We start from the raw sequence: 10,118 nt of genomic DNA, 5'->3' as shown, positions 1-10,118 counted from the left end.
TCTATAGCAAGGTGACTTGTGTCAAGTGTATCACTGTGTGAATGAGCTTGTGTGCCAGCAGATTGTGTAATTACTGGATCATCAGTCTTTCGCTCTCATTTTTGTGGTGTTTGGATTTTTTCCTCTGCTTCTGGGTTCAAGTGATCTTTAGATAATGGTTCAGCTTCACCAACAGGCTTTTAGGCAGATACTGATTTTTCATTGTTTTCCCCTAGACTCTGCTCATCATTTGGCTGAGCTGGGGGCTGGCTTTATCAGTGGGATCAGTATCAGTGATGGAGCACTTCACAGATGCTGAATTACTTTCACCTTCAGTCATTGCTATTATAGCTTTAACCTCACTTGTAGGTTTGTCACCAGTAGTGTTGAAATAATTAGCATATGTGTTTGGTTCTTCAGGAAATGTTGTATCTTGATTATCTGTTGAAGTCTGGATAACACTTGAACTATCGTCAACCTGCATTCCCTCTTCCTGCCCTCCATGTGGTAATGTGTTGATGATGTCATCATTCCTGATGCTTCCTCTTGATCCAGAGAGTGACGGGTCGGCGATTTGGTTCTGTTCCTCTTCTACTGTGTTTGTTCCTTTCTCATTTCCACATGTCCACTTCATATTCATGTAAGCTATAAACTTACTGGCATCAATAAAAGCATCAGTGTATCTGGACTGTCTGGGAGATCCAGAGGAGGAATCTGCATGTGGGCATGTTAGAACTGTTGAGGAAGGATCAGCAATGTCATCAGACCTTGGTGGAGAGTCTAATTCCTCACAGGGCTGTTGTTCAACTAATGACATTCTCTCACTCCTCACAGTATGAACCAGAGCAAGACTGGCCTTTTCTTGGTATCACTTCCTTGGCCCTTTGCTTGAAATAGTTTTATATACCAACTGCCCCCTTCCCCTGTTTTTTTCCCCCCTTTTTGCCCTTTCTCTTCTTTTTTCTTTTCTTGACATCTTGAACATCACCTGTAACTCCATCTGAGGGCCTGTCACAGGTATTTGTTGCTGCTGTGTGAGTAGCTTTACTGCCTGTTATAATTGGTTTTCCACTTGAATTGTCTTCTACATTTACACTCTCATCCTGCCTTTCACATGATTGTGTATCTGTGGCATCAGTGCTGACATTTCCTGCTGATCCAGAGGGGGATTTGTTGATGGTTCTCTGGTTTTGTTTCACTGTCCCTGTGTTTGTGTCTCTTTCATTCTCACACGTGCCCTCCACGTTCCTCATGTGGAAAAGAGGGGACTTACTGTCATCACTAAATGTATGATCAGCATCTCTGGGTGATCCAGAGGAGGGATTTGCATGATGATCAGGATCAGCACTCGCATCAGGCTTTGGAGCAGAGGGAGTAGTAGCAGCGGAAGCTATGAGAGTTGTAGTAGCGGTAGCTGCGGCAGCTGCGGCAGCAACTGCAGGGATTGTAGCAGTGGCAGCTTCGGGGGTAGTAGCAGCGGCGGCTGCGGCAGCAACTGCTAGAATTGGAGCAGCGGCAGCTGCGGGGGTTGTAGTAGCGGTGGGAGGAGCCATGGGGGCTGTAGTAGCGGTGGGAGGAGCTGTGGGGGCTGTAGTAGCGGTGGGAGGAGCTGTGGGGGCTGTAGTAGTAGCAGGAGGATAGGTTTCCTCGGCTGCAGTCTTCGCAGGAGAAGGAGCTGCAGCGGCGGCGGGGGGGATGGTGGTAGCGGGAGAGGCTACAGTGGCCGGAACAGCAGGAGCAGCCGTGGCGTCCGGGACAGAGGCAGCGACTGCTGCGGGCTCAGCGGAGGCAGCGGCTGCTGCGGGCTCAGCGGAGCCAGAGGCAGACGCAGGAGGATCCATGAGGGCAGCGACAGAAGGAGCAGACTGTCTGGGTGATCCAGAGGAGAGATCTGCATGATGATCAGGATCAGCACTCTCATCAGGCTTTGGAGCAGAGGGAGTATTAGCAGCGGCAGCTGCGAGAGTTGTAGTAGCGGTAGCTGCGGTAGCTGCGGTAGCTGCGGTAGCTGCGGTAGCTGCGGTAGCTGCGGCAGCAACTGCAGGGATTGTAGCAGTGGCAGCTGTGGGGGTTGTAGTAGCGGCGGGAGGAGTCACGGAAACTGTAGTAGTAGTAGCAGCAGGAGGAGCCGGGGGAGCTGTAGCAATGGCCGCGGGAGTAGCGTCAGGAGGAGAGGTTTCCTCGGCTGCAGTTTTCGCAGGAGAAGGAGCTGCAGCGGCGGCTGCAGGGGGGATGGTGGCAGCGGCAGAGGCTACGGTGGCCGGAACAGCAGGAGCAGCCGGGACAGAGGCAGCGACTCCTGTGGGCTCATCAGAGGCAGCGGCTGCTGTGGACTCAGCGGAGGCAGAGGCAGCGGCAGGAGGAGCTGTGGCAGGAGGGGCCGTGGGAGCAGCGGCAGAAGCAGCAGACAGTCTGGGTGATCCAGAGGAGGGCTTTGCATGATGATCAGGATCAGCACTCTCATCAGACTTTGAGGCAGAGTCTGATTCCTTCAAGGGGCGCGGGACACTCATGGGAACATAACATGTTGTTGGGCTCATTGCAGCCATTTCTTCTAATTGTTTTACCCTGCCTTGAACATCAACTCTAGGTTCTCCTTCAACTGAGTTTAAGGATTGATCAGAGGCCTTTTGTGATACTGCAAAAGATGAAGCTTGATGTTTTTCAGGGAGCAGTAGTACAGTCTCCTCCATCTTTTGGTTGGTTATAATCTTTCCAGTTGTCTCATATTTGTTCTCTTTTCCAGTGTGTTTCTGCCCTGTTATTCAGATATAAATACATTACTTGTATGTATTTTGATGTATTTAGAGTAATCTTCAGTCTACATATTTAATCACATATACAGTAATAGTTCGTATTTGTAGAGAGTTACCTTTTGATTTCTTCTTGTAGCAGTAGTATCCCAACCCAACAGCACCAATGACTCCAATAACAGCACACACTACACCTAGGATGAGCTGATTATCTCCTACAACAGAATGACTGTTATTGGTAAATCTGCTGTGAGGCGTTTTTGTTTAAAGTTCTATGTGGCCATGTAACATGCAATAGCCTGTACAAGGCTAAAATAACAGCAATACCATCGCACTTCTGTAAGAGGATTGTAGATAGTTATATCGTGAAATGGAAGTAATCACCTGAGGTAAAGCAGTCACTGGCATGGTAGGTCACACTGCTGTCACTAACTGGGTTGTTCACCACACAGGTGTAGACTGCGTCCTGGTTCTCCTTACTGATCTGTGGTCCTATCTGACCCCTCATCTCTGCAGTCTGCAGTCCAGGCCCAGACCAGCTGTAATCCAGAAAGTCACCCTCTGCCTCACAGTGAAGTGTTGCATTGCTTAGGCAGGTGACCTTTGCTTTAGTGACAGGGTCTACAAGAAAAACACATAAGATGTTACAAAAGTATTATGAGATATTATAAATCAGGGAGGAGAGGGCATTTAATAAGGGGGGGGGGGTCGGTTTTTCACCTCTGATTTGTGTGTGATCTAACATCTCACTGTGATAGATGGTACAGGACATACATTTGGAGGTGAAAGATCGAGTACAGTGTAATCACAGAAAATGCATAACTCACACTCAGAATCTTGATGAATACAATTATTTGGTCTTCCTGGTTATAGGAATTATTTGTATTCAGTCATAAACGTTCATCAAACTGAGACTGAACACTATCTAATTTAACATACACCAATACAGGTATTTTTGTCGTCTGTACAATTCCTTAAAAGGAAATGTCAGGATTTTTCAACCTGGGCCCTATTTTTAGATCTTCTTGGGTCGAAATGAACAATCAAAATTGGTCCAGTATGGAATTAAAATGCTTTAACTGGCAACTATAAAATGGCTATATGATGCAATCCCATGGGGAATATGTATCTTGTTTTCGCTTTTTTTCACCACTGAGAAGCTCATAATATTATTATGAGTGTCTGACAAGACATACAGATAAAATGTTACAAAAGTATTATAAGACATTATGAGGGAGGTGTTAATATCCCTGTTAACTAAGAGACATTTTTCCTTGTGCCTCCTGCGTGTGTTGTGTTTTGCTATGTGTTTTCCCCTGTTTGTTTATTTTGTCATGTGCTTGTTGTGTTTGTGTTGTCAGGCCACGTGTTTTCTGTCTTTGTCCTGAGACTCTGCCCTCACCTGCCGTCTGCCGCTCCCTGTTTTTTTCCCTCACCTCTTCCCAATCATCACCCTGTTTGTTTGCCTGATTTGGTTCACATGCAGCGTGTTTGTTCCCCTCCGATTACTCTGTTCCCCCTTTTATTTAAGTTCAGTCTGTGTGTCCCCTATCGGATTGTTGCATTTTTCGAGATCCGTGTACCTGGTATCGTTCTGGGTATTCTGATTTTTGATCTTCTGTGTTTTGCCCCTTTGGATATTCTGATTTTTGATCTTCTGTGTTTTTTCCCCTTTTTGGAATTCTGTTTTGCCTTTTGGATCCTTTGCGTGTTCCCTTTTTGAAAAGAAATAAAACCACAAGTGTTTGTTAGACTTTGAACTGCGATTGGGTCCTTACTGTGAGAAAGCCTAACAGGAGGAGAGTAATAATAATGTTAATAATAATAGTAATAATGATAATAATAATAATTTATAATAATGTAATTATAAGTGTCTGACAACATGGAAAAGATCCCTTCAGAGATAGACCTGTGTCTGTTTACCTCAATAACTGTAAAGAGACTGTAGAGAATGACTGTTCCCCTTTCAGAATGTGCCATTATTTTAATAAAGCTTGATGTGCTTACCAGTTACTTCAACTCTATGCTTTAGGTTGATTAACTTTCCTCTAATGATAACATCTGCGTCATAGAATCCAATGTCATCTTTGGTCATATTTAAAATGGTCACATCCCCAGTTTTTACGTCCAACTTAATTCGCCCCTTGAATTTGAAATATTCACTGTCGATTAGAGCATTGGATGCACCTGAAAAGAATGGATATTAGAAATAATTTGGGGTCACATATGCACTTATTAAGAAGCCAATGTTTGATGATAAATGACTGTCTCGTGCTATTGTTAAAAAAAAAAAAAATACAAATTCTAGGCGTATATCATTATCCAATGACATTTTCTAGGTTTGACCAAAACACAATATGCAATGTGCTTCTTTAAAGACACAGTCTGTGATTCTCTCCCTTTCCAAGTGTGTAGGAGAGGCTACGGTGGCCATCAGGTGCCATAAACAGGTGAAAGGCCCTCTCTAGTGCCAGTGATTTGGTTTGCCTGTTCTGGGCTACGGTTGTTTCAAGTTCAAGTTTCAAGTTTATTGTCATGTACTCATAAAAAGGCCATTAATCAGTAATGAAATTTCTTGTGCTCAGTGTCTGCTCAACTTAAAAAGAATACATTAAGTATAAGAATATATAGGCCAGGAAAAAAGTAAGAAGACAGGATGAAGAAGTTATTAATTCAATTAAATTAAAGTGGCAAGTGCAAGTTGAAACATGATGGCGCAACATGGCGGACTTGCTCCCTATGTAGATACAACAAGGGGCTCATTCTAAGCTGATGGAAACACACCACTTTGTAGTTACAGGTGATTAGACATACTTATGAATATTATATTCCTTTTCTGCTAATAGATCACTCTAAACCCTACTGCACTGCTTCAGCCCATGTCATACACCTTCATGTGACCTACAGTATGTTGAATAGGCTTATTTACCAGCAGGCCCGCCATGTGTCTTGCTCGACCTGGGGACAAAGTCCCCCCCAATGCTTGTTCCGTTTGCGCACTACAAAACAGCTCTCCTCTCCGCTTCCGTAAGAGGATTGTAGATATTTATATCATGAAATGGAAGTAATCACCTGAGGTAAAGCAGTCACTAGCATGGTAGGTCACACTGCTGTCACTAACTGTGTTGTTCACCACACAGGTGTAGACTGAGTCCTGGTTCTCCTTACTGATCTGTGGTCCAGTCTGACCCCTCATCTCTGCAGTCTGCAGTCCAGGCCCAGACCAGCTGTAGTCCAGAGAGTCACCCTCTGCCTCACAGTGAAGTGTTGCATTGCTTAGGCAGGTGACCTTTGCTTTAGTGACAGGGTCTACAACAAACACATAAGATGTTACAAAAGTATTATGAAACATTATAAGACAGGGAGGAGAGGGCATTTAATAGGGGTGGGGGTTTGGGGTTTAGATCTTTCACCTCTGTGATTTTTGTGTGATCTAACATCTCACTGTGATAGATGGTACAGGACATCAATTTGGTGGTGAAAGATCGAGTACAGTGTAATTACAGAAAATGCATAACTCACACTCAGAATCTTGATGAATATATTTATTTGGTCTTCCTGGTTATAGGAATTATTTGTATTCAGTCATAAACATTCATCCAACTGAGACTGAATACTATCTAATTTAACATAGACCAATACAGGTATTTTTGTCGTCTGTACAATTCCTTTAAGCGAAATTTCAGGACTTTTTAACCTGGGCCCTATTTTTAGATCTTCTTTGGTCGAAATTAACAATCAAAATTGGTTCAGTATGGAATTAAAATGCTATAACTGGCAACCGCAAAATGGCTATATGATGTAATCCCATGGGGAATATGTTTCTTGTTTTGCTTTTTTTCACCACTGAGAAGGTCATAATGTTATTATAAGTGTCTGAAAAGACAAACAGATAAAATGTTACAAAAGTATTATGAGACATTATGAGGGAGGAGAGTAATAATAATATTAAGAATAATGATGTTATAATAAGTGTCTGACAACATGAAAGGATCCCTACAGAGATAGACCTGTGTCTGTTTATACCTCAATAACTGTAAAGGGTCTGTAGAGAGAATGACTGTTCCCCTTTCAGAATGTGTCATTAGGTGAATAAAGCTTGTTTTGCTTACCAGTTACTTCAACTCTGTGCTTTAAGTTGATTAACTTTCCCTGAACGATAAGGTCTGCGTCATAGAATCCAATGTCATCTTTGGTCATATTTAGAATAGTCACATCCCCAGTTTTTACGTCCAACTTAATTCGCCCCTTGAATTGTAAATATTCACTGACGATTAGAGCCTTATTGTCCCACTCCACCATCTTGTTGCCATTGTGCTTCCACAGAATGTCTTCTATCTCTCCTTCAACCAGGGGCTGTATGGTTACTATTCCGTTAGTGGCAACATTGATGGTTTTTGAGGATGTACCTGAAAAGAACGGATATTAGAAATAATTTGGGGTCAAATATGCACTTATTATGAAGCCAATGTTTGATGAGAAATGACTGTCTCGTGCTATTGTTAAACAAACAAAAAAATACAAATTCCAGGCGTATATCATTATCCAATGACATTTTCTAGGTTTGACCAAAACACAATATGCAATGGTTTCTTTAAAGACACAGTCTGTGATTCTCTCCCTTCCCAAGTGTGTAGGAGAGGCTACGGTGGCCATCAGGTGCCATAAACAGGTGAAAGGCCCTCTCTAGTGCCAGCGTTTTTGTTTGCCTGTTCTGGGCTACAGTTGTTTCAAGTTCAAGTTTCAGGTTTATTGTCATGTACTCATAAAAAGGCCATTAATCAGTAACGAAATGTATTGTGCTCAGTGTCTGCTCAACTTAAAAAGAATAAATTAGGTATGAGAATTTAAAGGCCAGGAAGAAAGTAAGAAGACAGGATGAAGAAGATATTTATTGCATTAAATTAAAGTGGCAAGTGCAAGTTGAAACATGATGGCGCAACATGGCGGACTTGCTCCCTATGTAGGGATGTATGTATGTATGTATGTATGTATGTATGTTAAGGGCTCATCCTAAGCTAATAGAAACACACCACTTTGTAGTTACAGGTGAATATCAACATAATTATGGATACTATATTCCTTTTCTGCTAATAGATCACTCTAAACCCTACTGCACTGCTTCAGCCCATGTCATACACCTTCATGTGACCTACAGTATGTTGAATAGGCCTATTTACTAGCAGGCCCATCATGTGTCTTGCTCGACCTGAGGACAAAGTCCCCCCCCCAATGCTTGTTCCGTTTGCACACTACAAAACAGCTTTCCTCTCCGACACAACTATTTCATCATAGACCTTTTCTTTATACATAATTTAAAAAGTGGTTTGGTGAGGATTGAACGAAAACATCCACAAGTGATTTAAATTATTCTGGAATGTATCAGCTAAGCCAGTTCGACAGGATGTAGGGCATTTTGTGATATGCGAGAATCCATGAACATCAAACCAGAGTTCTCAACATTCATGAACACGAGGCTACACATTAAGCTTACTAATAGCCTGTAAGATTACATCTTGTTAACATATCAAGCATATCGCTTACCGTAAAACAGACTGAAAATAATGCAGAAAATGGTCCTCATCTTCGGAAATCTGTCAGACATGATTGTTGAGAGTGCTCCTGGCTGTCAAGATGAAAGTCCAACTAAGGACTGGATCATTTGGCCACACCTCTGAGATAAGATAAGCACAGGTGTTTTCAAAACCGTTTGAATAACAGCATGCTACATTCAAAATGTCAGTCTCAATGTCTGTTATAAACAAAAGTCAGTTGTAACAGCCAGATTACTCTTTATCTGATTTCTGCCACTGCGATCTTTGCTGTGGACTTGAAACAGCCTACTGGGATTAAGATGGGTAGGGGCACAGTAAATATTTGGTTAATAGTTATTTACAGTTTAGTTTTCACTGGGATTACACAAAGTTAATTTGTGTCTGGTTACACCAGGCTACAGGTAATGGGCCTTGATCCAAATACTATTGGAAACAATACAAGATAAATTACTTATCTTCATTTTTCAAAAGAAACCAGTGATAAAAGGGTCAAAATGCACCATCTTTTCTAAGCTCCTAGGCAGGAGTCAGATCGCTGTAGTCAGATTCTATAGACTATGTTTCAAAATGAAACAACTGATGAAATAATCAGTTCATCACTGAAATCACTGGCTGGCAGTGTACGTATCTGTAAAACAGAAAGGTTGATCCTCGGAAGATTGATTATGTGTTTCAGCTATTCAAATTCCCAGAGTAAATGTGCCAGTTGTGTAACAAAGCAACAATGCAGAAAATGGATCTATTAGCAATGTATCACAAATAAATTAGTGCTATTATTAAAATAATGTTGGTTACTGTGGTGTCTTGAATACAATCCTCAAGTGAATTCTGGAAATCATTTTATTCTAATAAATCTGGCTAAAATGTATGAAAATAAATCAGGTTGAAATTGTTAGTTTTTTTTTAACTCCGGAGCCCTTCCTGGAGCTTTCTTAAGAATAATGGCTGAATTATGACTAAATTACCTCTTTGAGGCACATGAAGGTCTTTTTGTCCTCTTCGGATTCTTACATTACTTAATACCTTACTTTAGCTTTGGTGTGAAGGTAAAAAGGTAGGAACCACTTACAAAGATAGTTTCTTTCATGAAAATACTTCATTTGAACTTGCTCTCTTTCTCAGCAGATATTCTCTTCATGCTCTCAAACTTTGTGAGGCTGCATGTCATCACCCTCTAGAACACAAAATTCAGTAACATTGCAGTGACACATATTGAGATATTACACTGAGTCAGTATTGAAACACTTTTTAATGTCCATTGCACACGGTGCAGTCCTTTGTATCTCTTTTCAAGGAGACACGAGGAGGGGTTCAATCATGTGTACAGTAATAGTTTCAGCATGGCAGGCCATACCATCCCAGATCCCTGCTGTCACGGTACAGATCAGCGCACCTCTGCACAGACCAATGAAGGAGGCATCCCACTGGAGAGGCCAGGTGTTCCAGGTGTTCCTGCAGACAACTGCAGGCAGGGAACAGAACCATCACGCTGCTTCCTGATGGATCTAAACACAGGCCTGCTGAAGGACTACGTTGGTGAGATAAGCAGGAGACCATCAGGCTGTAAGTGTGTGAGTGTGTGTATGTATGTGTGTGTGGGGGGGTATGTGTGTGTGTGTGTGTGTGTGTGTGTGTGTGTGTGTGTGTGTGTGTTTGTGTGTGTGTGGGGGGGGGTGTGTGTGTAGTGTTTCTAATCCACTGACATTGTCTGAATCCTGCTCTTTAGACTAACAGTAACTGACTTCCTACGTTGGCCAGATCCATAACAGATGTGTTTGTAATGCACTAAAGAGACAAGCCAACTATTAAACCTGTTCCACTCTTATTTGGT

The 10,118-nt window shown here is 42.3% G+C and overlaps 1 protein-coding gene across 1 annotated transcript; it reads right to left on the bottom strand.

Moving 5' to 3' along the window:
- Positions 1-211: 211 nt before the first annotated feature.
- LOC116224210 (mucin-19-like) lies at positions 212-8,859 on the bottom strand. The gene is made up of 9 exons (XM_031583413.2): positions 8,277-8,859; positions 6,845-7,141; positions 5,805-6,041; positions 4,740-4,919; positions 4,316-4,447; positions 3,117-3,353; positions 2,852-2,947; positions 968-2,737; positions 212-693 (listed from the first exon to the last, which is right to left on the bottom strand). Exons 1-9 carry the CDS (start codon positions 8,335-8,337, stop codon positions 212-214), a joined length of 3,492 nt encoding a protein of 1,163 aa, XP_031439273.1. The 5' UTR covers positions 8,338-8,859.
- Positions 8,860-10,118: the final 1,259 nt, after the last annotated feature.

Source organism: Clupea harengus, chromosome 16 (assembly GCF_900700415.2).
Source record: "Clupea harengus chromosome 16, Ch_v2.0.2, whole genome shotgun sequence".
Classification (NCBI taxonomy): Eukaryota; Metazoa; Chordata; class Actinopteri; order Clupeiformes; family Clupeidae; genus Clupea; species Clupea harengus.
This window is presented reverse-complemented; position numbering and strand designations above follow the sequence as displayed.

Excerpts from the sequence above, each read along its gene's own strand:
- LOC116224210 (XM_031583413.2), bottom strand. The coding sequence starts at position 8,337 with ATGTCTGACAGATTTCCGAAGATGAGGACCATTTTCTGCATTATTTTC. Across the intron at positions 7,142-8,276 it reads TATTTTCAGTCTGTTTTACG|GTACATCCTCAAAAACCATC; the intron begins GTAAGCGATATG and ends CGTTCTTTTCAG. Across the intron at positions 2,948-3,116 it reads CAGTGACTGCTTTACCTCAG|GAGATAATCAGCTCATCCTA; the intron begins GTGATTACTTCC and ends ATTCTGTTGTAG.